Source organism: Gymnogyps californianus, chromosome 3 (assembly GCF_018139145.2).
Source record: "Gymnogyps californianus isolate 813 chromosome 3, ASM1813914v2, whole genome shotgun sequence".
In the NCBI taxonomy this organism is placed as follows: Eukaryota; Metazoa; Chordata; class Aves; order Accipitriformes; family Cathartidae; genus Gymnogyps; species Gymnogyps californianus.
This window is the reverse complement of record NC_059473.1, coordinates 116,945,650-116,958,315: the sequence shown is the minus strand read 5'-3', so window position 1 is coordinate 116,958,315 and position 12,666 is coordinate 116,945,650. Positions and strand designations below refer to the sequence as shown.

Here is a 12,666-nt window from a genome sequence, read left to right as displayed (position 1 = left end):
TTCTGCTTTTTACGGTGGGTTTCTCCGTGGATGTTCCTGGAGCCTGCACAAGTGCAGGGCTCACTGAAGATGGTGGGACCCTTTGGGTAAGTCGTGAGAACAGACCTGAGCCTCTGAACACGTTCCCCAGCAGCCTTACTGACATCGCTTTCATCTTTGGGATGAAACTCTGCAACAGCCGCAGTGAGCAGATTTGAAGCACAAGGCTGAGAAAATGCTGCATTTAGCTTTGTGCTCCATGGCATTTGACAGCGGCAATGTTGAAGTTATATAAATATGATGCATGATAGCAGAATGTAACCATTTACAGTTTGGAAAGCAGGCTGTGATGTCATAACAATGACCATTTTTTTTTCAGAAGTTTAACTTTAGACTTTTCTGGAGATATTAAGCAAATGCTTTCCTTACACTTTTATATCTTGGTGCTCTGTCTCCAAAACAGCATTGATAATTTAAGGACTTGACATGTTTCATGCTACCTCAGTCTGAAAAATTGAGAAATCATACCAACTCTTGGTTGATGGTGAGAGGGTGTGCTAGAACTAAACGTGTTCCTGACTTACCATGCCAAGAAAATTAAAAAGACAGTATGAGCAGTTGAATATAACCTATAAAATTTTACTTTGAGAGGAGAGAGCACAGATGTGGTTCTGCACAGAACACTGTTTAAATGACAAGACAGAGATAAAAATCAAAAGATTAATAGCAAGTAAGTATTTTAGAAAACAAAGTTGCTAGTAATAATATCCCTCCTACTTCCCAGCTTCTATTGTTTTGTGAATGTTGCTCAGTTACTTATAATGCATTCGTTGTTGGCACAGAAATACTTCAGTGGACTGGGAGCAGTTTTTATGGCAGATTCTCCATAGTATTTCCTTGTCTCTCCTGTAAAAGGATGAACTGTCATGGTGCATTTCGGCATAAATTGGAATTCTGTCAAGGTAATTTTGGCCAGTAAGTTTCTCACACACATTTTCCCCTTTCACATGCACGCATGAGTCACTTAGTTCTCTGGCTTTACATCACAAGACTAATCGGGGTTTTCAGTCTGAAATTATTAAACAGTATTGTGTAGTGTTCTTTCACTCAGGACTGTTGAAAGGGTATAAACGACCATTATGCATATTAAAAAAAAAAAAAAACCTTGAGGAGGAGGATGTCTTTAGTAACTCCCCTTGTCCTGCACGGTTTCCTGTTCATGATCCTTTAAGAATTAAAAGTCTAATGGAGAATAGTAAAATTCTTTTTATGTAGGTGTTTCCATGTGAAATTCAGACAACCTCTCAGCTTGTAAAAGGAGCAGGGGTTGTGTGCTTTGGATGCTTTGCAGTGCAGAGGTACTGTGGCTTTACACCTTCACTGGGCTTTAGGGGTTGTCTCTGCTTGAAAATTACAAACCTCTGTAGAGCATCTGGGTCAATCCTGTCTGCCTGCTCCATCGGCCTTGCGAAACATTTGCTAGTCAAAGTCATGGCGCTGTACCAGTAAGTCTAACAGGTGGTTGCTGCTAATGGACATTGACTGTCTCTTCACTCTGGCCAGAAATGTTTCAGACATGAATAATTCACAGCTGCTTTCCCAAGGTTTCCTACCTATAAACCAGCTCTCCAAAAGCCCTTGACTCTTTCCTTCACACAGCCTTCACTGGCAGCCCCTCCGTTTAGTTTGTTCCCCATAGCTGGGATTAATTTGGCAACGAGTACAAGTACCAGTGTTTTCACTTGGTGATTTACCTCTAAACTTACAAAAAATATGTGATTTCCTCTATACGTTACAGAATGGTTTTTTTTCTTCAGTAACTGTAACAACAGTCTCTAAGATCTTACTTGCTCAGAGAACAAGGCAGAGAATAACATCATCACCCTATGCTTTTCCCTAGTACCCTATTTGTCCTTCTACTGAAACACAGGAGGAGGAGTTGTCACACCACTTGCAGTGTTGCGAGGCCTTTCCCTTGCTTTTGCAGAAAGGTAGGAAAAGATGACAAAATCCCAGGTTAGCAGGGCACAGAGCAGCATGAGAAGCGTTTCATATACGTTTAGTGTGAGATGCAGCGTGGGGAACGAGGAGAGCCATTCTGAAGGGAAAGCTGTGGCATGTTGAGTGGAAAGGGCTACGTCGTCAAGTAGCCAGAATACGTTCCTCTTCCACGTGCTTTCCCTCTGGGTGGACAACAGAGGTAAGTCAGCGTTAAAAGCCTGAAAATCTTTGGCTGTTACAACTGAGGACTGCGCTATGCACTATCCCGTTTAGTAGGTAACCTTGGTAAAAAGTAAATTGGTAGTGAAAGGTAGTAGTGAAACTATTCAAATTTTGTGGGGAATGAACGCCTTTGTATCAATCAAGCTCAGCTATGCAGGTCATGCTCTCCCCTGACTATTAGAAAGGGGAAGATTCAGAAAGAGGCAAAAACAATGTTCAAAACTGAAGATTGCTCGTATAAGAATAATATTCTATATTCTTTTGTGTTAGCAGATTATTGTTGATCTGCCTAATCCTTTTAATAGAGGCAGAGGCTGGATCAGTAGAACAGATTCAACCTCAGCCTGTGACTTTCATGCGTGATGGAATGGCTGGTTGCTTTTTATGAAAAAAGTTTGCTGTGAGATCTGGTAAAGGTGGAGGCCCACCTGGCAGCATGTTGTGATCATTTGAGTTGAACTCTAGTCTGTTTCTGAAGATTAACTGTTTCCAAGATTTTCCTTGTAGGATCCCTTTAGTCCATGAGCAGGGAGGGATTGGATGCAGTCCACAGCATTGCTTCCTACAGCCCATGACGATCAGGTTTTTCATCATTCATGTCTTTGTGTTGTACAATAAGCATGTGAAATGGACCTGAAGGATTTCTTCATCTCCCAGCAAGGAACAGCTAGTCCAACCCTGTCATAGACATCACAACAGTAGGTTTCAACCTAACTCCTATTACTATGGAAAAGGCTGATCCGAAGTTCAGTGCTTTCCAGGCTTGTATGGGGACTCCCGTGTGCCCGTATCTGTGCGTTTAACACATTTCCCGCACCTTCCTAATTCCTTTCCTCCACATTGACTAAATAATGAAGGCTTGTTCAACTATAGTGGTATGACCAGAGTGGTTCCTAAAAGCCTAATCCAAGAAAGAGTTTAAGCCCATAGGCCTGAAACCTGCAATCTAGGATGTGAGTTAGATGCTGAAGTTCCATCTGCAACACCTGAGAGAAGGGAGTAATCCCAGGAGAGCCTAGATGCAGAGCAATACACCATGCAATAGCATGGCTGAATCATAGCTTGGGAAGGACACCCTCAAAGCTAAGCAATGAATGCCTAACCCTAACACACACGTGTGATTCAGTGTAAAAAACATCATCTGCCATGAACAGCAGCCAAGGTAGGAGGAGGAAACCAAGGATGTGGAGTTTCTCTGGCTTGTCTGTGAGAATGTGGGGACCTGAAATGCCTGTTGAAATGGGAATGCAGGTTTGTCTCACCTTCTCCCTTTCCCTCCCAACGTATCCGGAAGAGAAAGATTTCCTCATCTGCCAGGTGGTGGGTGGGTGGGTATGGAATGCTGCTGGACTCCTGCCCTGGAAAGGGCAAAAGGGAAAGATCTGGGATATCCCACTTGCTGCAGACCAGTTTACCTGAATCTACTCTGCAAGACTGCAGAATGAGCAAACCTTAGTGACGCAACACCAGACCTGATGCTCATCTGCGTGGAACTAGACAGTGTCCTGTGAGCACTGGGAAAAGAAGAGCTAGCATTTAGTCATCATTATTTTAACCTTCATCCCAGTTTACACATTTCGAAAGGACTGCTTTTTAGATTAACAGAAAGTTAACCTGAACTGATGAGTTTGTTACTGTTAACATTAAAAGTGGAGAATGTGCTCTCTTGGAAAATGTGTGGGAGCTGTAGGCTTGCTTGACTCTGCAGTGTTAGCTCCGGGCAGTAGAGTGCACTGCTCATACAGCAGAGAGGAAGGCATCTCCCAGGCTGCTGCTGAAAAGGGTCTTGGGATCCCAGTACCCTCCCATTCCTTTTTACAAAACTTAGTCCTTCAGTAGATACAGCTTTAAGACTACATTTATTCAGTCACCACAGGCATGACTGCAGCTTTTGGGAAGCGTGCCACCTATATGCGCTCATTAGCGTGCGTAACCAGCCAGCCGGTGAAGACAGAGGCTGTATGAGTTGTGCAAACCCACTGGAGACTGCACACACGCGTGTGCCATTAGTCTGCATCGGCATCAGTGCAATTGCCCCCTCTTCACTGCTGTTGAACACCTACTCGTGCTGGAGGCACACCTTCAGTTACAGTGTAGGCACATCCTGAGAGTGATTACAGGTGGTCATGTATCTGGTTTGTCCTTGATCCCTAGAAAATAGTTAAAAATGTTTTCTGTGGGCACAGAAAACAACATACCAGGTAAGTTGTCCTTTTTACTCATGTTAGAGTGTCTTTCTCCCATTTTGTAGAGTTAGCCTTTTCCATACAGGGGCAGGTGAGAGGAAAGTGAGGAACTAACAGGTTTCCAAGATGCTCAGGTCAATGCAATGTTATAGACAAAAATCTGCATTAATGGGAAAAAAAAGTATGCCGTTGTGTTGCATGTGGCAGAGGCCCTAAGTAGCAGATTGCGTGGCTCTCTGAAGCCAATGTTGATACACCAGATGGTTGCTGTTGCACATTAGCAAGGAGATGTTCTGCACTTACATTACTTTGTATGTATTTTTATTTGACTTTTCAGATTTGCACTTTACATTCACATGGGAGGATTGGCAGTCACTTTATGAAATATTACAAGAAGCAGCCGTAATCAGGGCTGGAATAACTTTAGTGATCTGCAAGTCCATATTTCAACAGCTGGAAGAAACAAGAAGTGTTATTTTGCAGCCTTGGGTTATTTTCTGATAAGTTTTCTTTTGTAGCCACTTCAGAGAGGCAACAGGTTACAACATTTACTGATCCTGTTAGCAGACCCGAGCACTTTCCAGTGTTGTGGTGCTGTTCTGAGTCCCACCGTCTGGTCTTTTCACTTCAAGCAAGATAGTTCTGGTGGTCACTGAAAGAGGTAGCTCCTGTGTCTAGCTGCACCGTTTAGAAAGCAGCCAGCCCAGCAGAGCCTTCAGGTGCTGTTGGAGACACAGTGAAGTGAGGAGTGAGGCTGGAGCACACAGATGAATAGCTCTGGTTCTCCAAGGGCAGACGAAGCTATAGGGTAAACCCTAACAGTTTGGAGGATTTGGACCCTTGAAAAGCATTGGAATATGGCAGTGATTTGTGCCTTAATGTTTGTTTCTAAAATTTTGCATCGATTTTCTTCCAGACTGAGGGCAGTCCAGTTGAAAACCTGTTGAAATAATATCTGGTTTCAAAACTGCCTGCTACAGCCCAACTCCAACATGCTCTGCTTTACTGCTGGCATCTTCTCCAGAGCCATGCCACCTGTATTTGGCTTGGCAGGTAGCTCTCCTTCTTCCCTCTCTTACAGGCTGAAGCTTAGACCAGGATACTGCAAACCCTGTCTGTTCCCTAGTTCTTGTCCCAGCACTTACAGTTCTAAGGTCTTGAAGGACAGGCTATGCATCGCTGGTGCCACAAATCATAGTTACCTCTCTAGGTGTGTATGCAGGGCCTGGTGTTCTTACCAAATTCAGTTTACATGTGTCATCTTAGATCTGGATCAACAATCCAGACTGGTCCAGCAAGTACGTAGCCCTGGAGATTGGCTGAACAGTGACCTGGAAAGGCTGAGAATGATACAGAGTGTATTTGTGTAGTTTTTAAAGAATACATACATGCTGCACATTAAGTGCTAATGTATTAAAGTATGAACTAAAGGTAACGTTACACAGCCCATGTTCGAGGCATTTCAGATGCCAAAACCAGAGGTCCTAAATGCCTTAAAAACATCAGGTCAGGAGTGCTTTGCAAGGGCTCTTTTTCTCCTGAACACCTACCCTTCGTCTCCCTGCTTGAGCTGCGCTGTCCTCTGCAGGGGCTGCCAGGTAGTATGTTGGTAGGAGAGCACGCTGCCACCAAACAGTGCACATACACCTGAGAAGAAGAAAAATTACCGCTTGATCCATATCTAATCCCGCTTTGCAGAGCATCGTTTTGTCTTTTGTCTGCCTTTTGCAGAAGTTACAGCTGATTAGACTTAGGCTTGTCTGAACACTTGCATGCGGCACCTTGTAGCTGAAGCTGCCTTGAATTTCAAATTTGGCGTCAAAGAAGCCCTTGGGCAGTTTGGTAACTGAGAGGCTGAGACAGGAGAAGTTAAAACCTCACGACCTGCAGTGAGAGTATATATCAAAGCTAGACAGAAACTCAATCTAGTGCTAGATGCAGCTGCACACTTACAAAGCAGCAGAAGCCAGAATTGCATCATGTTCATTTCTAGCAAGTTCACGAGTTGAACTGCTTACGAAGGGCCAAGTCAGAAAAATTATGTGGTTACTTAAGCTGCCCAGGCAGGGGTACTGCCATGGCTTGTATCAGTACCTGTGCTAGAGTCCGTTCAACTGGGTGCACTAGGAGCAAAGCACCCTCAGGTGACTGTCCTGGGGTTTTCTTTGCTGCTCTTAGACCTGTTAGAGGAGGACAGAACCTCAAAAGTGTAAGACCAAACCCACATGCCTCTGCTTCCTTGCCCATTGGGCTGGCGTCTGAAGAGATGGTTGACTGGCTGGGACAGATGGGAGACAACAGAGCTGAACATCATGTGGCTATTATGGCATGTAAGTTGACTTTTCTGTTCTAGACATTTTGAGCTGAAGTGCTATGAATCTGATCCTATAAAAAGTCAGAAATACCATATAAAAATCATATTTACATACCAAACTCTTTTGTTTACTCCAGCCAGTCCAATCTCAAGTCACTGAAACTGTGTTGCTGAGCAGATTTGAGAAGAGAACTAAATTAAAGCTGCACACCAGTCAGGCTGCTTGGGTTGAATGCTGGCTAGGTCTTAAGTCTGTGAGGTGTTTAAATCGGCTATTTTTTAAATGGTCTTAAGAAGTTCAGAGGATAGGGTCCATGAGTGGGAGGTGAGCCTTTCACTTAATCTTACCTGTTCGGGTCGATGTGCCAGGGTCCTTACTGCTAGCCTTTTAAAATGAGAAGGGTGTCTCACCCTGGGGCTAACAGCTACTGGACAGAACTCTGCAACATACTCACTGCCATTTATCTCACACCTGTTTGAGAGAACAGATCAACAGATCTAGAAGGAATTAGGGCTTTGCTGATGAGCGCATTGGTCATTCAATAACTACTTGCCCATCGACAGTGATGTTCCATCTTGGGGTGCTGTTGAAATCTAGAGACCTGGTTACCCAGCAGTTTTCCAGGTATAACTCAGTGTTGGGGCTCTCGTCTTTCAGCTCCACCTCAAGAAACACAGGCTCCACAAATCGCTTGAGTATTGCCATGTTGGGCTCGTAGAATTCCACGAAAGATTCATCTTGAGAAAATGTCAGGGGATTTTGTTGTTGTTTGATTTTATTTAAATTAAAACATGTTTGGAAATTTTCTGATTTTCTTAGGAGGAGACTTACCTTTGGACACTCTTGAAACTACATTCAGGGCTTGTCTTATCCTTCTGTGTACTGCAGAAAAGGAAATGTTAGTGAGGTTCGTTCTTTGGTAGGAAGCAGGGCACGTCTTAAGGGAACTTAAAACTGAAAGAGTCACAGAAGTTTAAAAATGGAGGAAGAGAACTGCCTACCTGCAATATTTGATCTTGGTACCATCGTACCAGAGCCAAAGGGAGGTGATGTGGATGGATCACTAGCGAAGGCACCTAGCACTAGGGTCTCTTTTGCTCGATAGTAGCACAAGACTGTTAGTCTATAATAGGAGAAAGGGTAACTTCTGTGTTCACTTTTACTTTCCAGCAGCTGTACCAGAGGAAGCGGTGTCAGTGAGCGGTAGCTCCTACCTGTAGTCTGGATCTCTTGTGATTGTCGGTATGCTCTGTCCTGGAAGAGTCTCTTTCTCATAGGAGATTTCATTTTCATAAATAATGTGATCACCTTCAAACTGTGCATATGGGAAGCTCATTAAAAATTGAATCTTCTCAGGAGCTGGGGCAGGGGAACAAAAGAGAAAATGCAGGAGAGACAGAGATATCCTGCAGATGTATCTGCTCTGGCCATGGGCTTACCCTTACTGAAGTGCCACAGGTAGTGACATGGAACCTGAAGAAGGCATGTCCTTCATTATACTCTCTAGGCTTGCAAGAGCTATCCCTTAGTTTGGTTTTACTCATATCAATGGCAGGAACGGTCTTCATTTGGGCAGATATCATTATGGTACCATCTGGGTGGCATACTGAGAAAATCAGAGAGTTGGTTATAAACTCAAGGAAAGAATCACAGATCTTTTTATTGATTGATCAGTTGTATAACTTACTTATAAATGCTGAAGAATTAAAACTGCAGCTAACGGAGAACATCTGTAAGGTCTCCATAGTTCTCACTTTCCTTAGGGCAACATCAAACCTTGCTTTAATTTTCTGAAAGGACACTTCCTGTGAAGGAGGTGATGGAAGAGGTCTCCTGTTAAGGCACGTGATCCATAAGATCCAAAGTTCTGCTCTTTAGCTTGTGCCACTTGAATACTAACAAGTCACAAGAGTTAAGTCAGCGTGAAGGCTCGAGCCTGATGCGACATGGGGGCAGAAGTTTTCTTGTATGAATTAATTGGTCAATGTCATAGAGATAAATTTTGGCTGATTATTGTAAAATAGTTCAGATGTTTATTACAGCATCAATTTTCCCCTGCCATGTCTTAACATTTCTACAAAATGTTCCTTTAAAAGAGCTTCTTTCATAGAAGCTATATTGAAATACTGTTTCTGGCTCAGTGCAGATGGGACATTTTTCCTCATCTTACTAAAAATACTGAGGAGTTTGTTTTTGAAGACTTGGTGCATATCTTTTGGAGAAAACTTAGCACTGCATATTACATAATACATGGCATTACCAGAAGGGTCCATGTCTGATACCTCTTGTCTTAGTTGCCCTGGCTTAGAGTCATTCCCTCTGGTGGTTTTCCAGTACACATAATTCTGCAGCACTACAAACTGTGACTGTAGGACTGTGGCTGTATGAGCAAACAGTCCTACGTGCTTTAAAGAAGGCATTGCTATACAGTTCACGTACCTCATAGATAACTCCCACAGCAAACAGAGGTATTTGCAAGATCAGGTGGGTAGAATTGGTAGCTGCCAGATACCCATTGGTAAGTGCAACGTGCCGGTTCAGGAGCTTGTTACCAAGATACAGGTCCCAATACTGGTGCAAGCCAAAAAGAGGGATGGCTAGATACAGGTTTTCTTCATCACAGTAACCAACTGCTTCTGGTAGTTCTGTGGGAAGAAGGTGGGATGAAGAATTAGCAATGAAGGATGGTTTGAGCGATGATGTTTGGCCCAGACAGGGATTTCTCTCATGGGTAAATTTTGCACTGGCACTGCAGCAGCACTGTTACGTGCATACTGGCATCGTCTGCAGGGCTTTGGCTGTGTTATGGATGTAGCAGCCCACAATCAGTGGGACTGGGAATCCTCATGCTTTAGCGGTGGCCTGCCAGCTTGCTTCCAGGACTACTCCCTGTTTCAGTAAGGCAAGCTGAGATATGTTTGTAAATATATTTTTTTGGTCAGCCTTCTTCGGGTTGAACCCAGAGGTATTTCAAAGATAAAATAGGACAGTGAGGAGACTCTGTCACCTTCGTGGCATCCAAAAATCTAAGAAGTTTGAGAAAATACCGACCAGACCTCCTGACTGGTTCAATAATCTGCTAAGTACAGCTTTTAGTGGATGATTGTCTCTTTACAGAAATGCTGTCTTTGGAGTTCACAGCAATTTATTTGAGTCAGTTGAGTTCTGCCCTGGACGCAGAATTGCATTCGAGGACAAACTGAAACTCGTAGCAATGTCTGAAAGTCTTGCCAGTAGATGTATGTTCAAGTTATGAGGCATCTTGTTCACTGAGTTTGCAAGCCAACTTCTTTTACACACTAGTTTTATTGCGCTCAGTGTCTCGAGGGCAGACTGTCTTGCCAGTATGCAGAAGAGCTGCCATCAGAAAAGCAGCAAGTTGGCTATGGTACTAATAATGAGCTATTGAAGGGTGGGGTTTTCCCAAAAGCTCTCATCCTCAGCCTAAAGCTGTTCTCACTGAATTCAATGAAAATCTGATCCATGCTGTTGATGCCAACCAGTTAATATTGGGGGAAAGCTTACCGATATCAGCAATCACACACTCCACCTCTGCAGAATGATAATAGAGTGTCATCTCCGGACCCACGCTTATAGTGTAGTTAACGAGGAGGGTATATTTTGTTTCATTTCTATTCACATACTGAAAGAGAGAAGTGTAAGGCTGCAGTAGCAATGGCTTCCAGCACAGACAGGAATGTATATCCTGAGCAGCACTATATAATTATTCCAACACCCCCCTCTCCCTGCAAATAGCTCAGTCTCCAAAAACATCGCTTCAGTTGGCCTAAAACTATTCAGAAATCTGGACTGGATTCAACAGCTTTTTCGGCCAAACATAAATGTGCCTGTTCAGAAAATGGAGGCAGAAGTGAACACAGTGATGTTTCCTCTGTAGCCCACTGGTGAAAGAGCTCATAGAGGGAGATCTGGGTCCAAGTCCTTATTCTTCTTTACTCAGAGTGTGGGCTGAACCCAGGAGAGTGAGTAATCAGTAAGACAGAAGGTGTGAGGAGATGCTATGGGAGGTCTTGAGGATATCTCAATATCCTCATTTACTTCACTAAAAGTGCCCCCAAAGTAAAACATGCTGTTCAACCTGAAAGAAATACTCCTGAAAATTTTTGGCTTGCTTTGATCCTTAATGCAATTTAACTGTGGTTTGACTGCAGCCTGAAAATTATTTGTGCAAGTCCTGATCCTGTGCGCTCACAATGTTGTTCCTTGTAACAGAAAATAGCATCTCAGCTCTGCGTGATTTGGTCGAGAGAGTGGTAGAGGACTTGCAGTTATGCATCTTCCCACTAAAGTGAGAGGTTGAATTCCCTCTGTGAGTTTATACTTTTTACAAATATTTAGGTTAGAGATGGTCTGAAGCTTAACAAAATTACATTTAGAATACCCTGAGTCTGCCTCTACATGCTCGTACGGTGCATGGCCTGTGCCAGCAGTCAAATGGCTCTGCATAAACAGTAGATTCAGGAATTACTGGATGTTGGTAACTGGTGTTTGCAGGATTGCAATAATTGATTTATTTTTCCAAGGCACTCCTGTTTCAAGGGACAGCATTTAATAGAGATTTGACAAACCTCTTCCTGCTGGGCGTGCGCTCGGACATTAGCCATGCTGACAGACACTAAAGGAAGTCATATTTCATACTATCTAATCACACTTGATGCTGCAGGTCTCCCAGAGACTTAGGGAGAGCACGCTGAGGACATACAAGCCTCTACTCTTAATTCAGATGAGCTCAGACTCATTGACACCTTTATGATCGAGGAACAGTTGTTGGTTAATAAAAGCCAGACTGTGTTCTGAAGAGGGACTGCCCTACCTCCTCCACTCAGCTGCTGAAGTGACCTGCTGTATCTTACCTCCTTTAGAACATACGGATCATCAAAAGAGACTTCCAGGATAAATCCTTTCGTTCTATTAGAAAAGAGAGTTTCATAAATCTTAAACCCATGGTGCTGTGCTTCTCTCAGGGTAAATGGCACATTTCCTATTGCGATTGCCACCAGAGAGACATCGGGAAGAAAGTGTCCAAATGCAACATTAAATAGCCGTTCCTCTGGCAGAGTATCTGTAGGGAGAGAACATCAAATTACTGCTGATGTGGATCAAGTAACGAAGACGGTTGGGGTGGCCTCCCATTCAAGTTCCAGGAAACTTAGCCAACAGTCATCTCTTTAATGGCTCTGATTAATGAGTGTTTGTGTTCTAGTCAGATCTGAAATACTCTGAGTGCATGAGAATTGCTTCAAGCTGCAGGAGATTAACAACAAATACAACTTTATAGAAAGTGGGTTCAGTAACTTTCTAGAGGTGCACTAAGATGTGCAATGACTTTCCTATGAAGAAATCTAGAATCTACTTCAGCCACATGAAATATGGAAAAACTATCATAATGTATGCTAAGAGGCTTCTCTTTCTTTCTATATCAGGTATCCAGACAGCTCCAATGACGTTTAGTGTCTTAATGCATTGGAAAATACAATTTAAAAAATATTACTGCACCAGTGGTTGGCACAATGGTTTCGGTATGCTCCCAAGACAACAAATGCAGGCAGTTTTGAGGAGAAAATGCCATCAATGAACACTGTCCTCAGACAGTACTTCTCCCCAGTGTGGGAATTGCACAACGCAACATCTTTATTCTAGGGTCCCAGTGCTCACTGGAAAAATCCGGATGTTAGTGTGAAAGAAATGTTCATGTTCTTACCAGCAACTGCTAATTTTCACTTCATCCTATAATGATGGGTGATAAATGGTACATCCATTAAGGCTAAAGGTTTGGGGTTTTTTATAATATCTTGCACCTTGACTTTGGCTAGCAAATTGGAAGTGGGAGTTGGGAAAGTTCTGGTGAATGTAGGTGCATGGCAGAGGTCAAATGGAGCAACGTATAACACATCAAAAGCAATTGGTAAAAGTCCCTGAGAGGAATGACTTACTGTTGATAA

The 12,666-nt window shown here is 43.2% G+C and overlaps 1 protein-coding gene across 1 annotated transcript; it reads right to left on the bottom strand.

The window, feature by feature from the left end:
• Positions 1 to 7,237: 7,237 nt before the first annotated feature.
• On the bottom strand, positions 7,238 to 11,623 carry LOC127014545 (zona pellucida sperm-binding protein 2-like). The gene is made up of 9 exons (XM_050893977.1): positions 11,578 to 11,623; positions 10,229 to 10,346; positions 9,143 to 9,348; positions 8,391 to 8,508; positions 8,143 to 8,309; positions 7,918 to 8,018; positions 7,705 to 7,826; positions 7,535 to 7,585; positions 7,238 to 7,440 (listed from the first exon to the last, which is right to left on the bottom strand). Exons 2-9 carry the CDS (start codon positions 10,278 to 10,280, stop codon positions 7,238 to 7,240), a joined length of 1,020 nt encoding a protein of 339 aa, XP_050749934.1. The 5' UTR covers positions 10,281 to 10,346; positions 11,578 to 11,623.
• Positions 11,624 to 12,666: the final 1,043 nt, after the last annotated feature.

Bases quoted from the DNA above. Each gene is read 5' to 3' on its own strand.
- LOC127014545 (XM_050893977.1), bottom strand. From the start codon at position 10,280: ATGACACTCTATTATCATTCTGCAGAGGTGGAGTGTGTGATTGCTGAT. The intron at 9,349-10,228 runs GTAAGCTTTCCC...TTCTTCCCACAG, and splicing joins GTGTGTGATTGCTGATATCG to AACTACCAGAAGCAGTTGGT. The intron at 8,509-9,142 runs GTACGTGAACTG...CCTCCTTCACAG, and splicing joins CTGTGGGAGTTATCTATGAG to GAAGTGTCCTTTCAGAAAAT.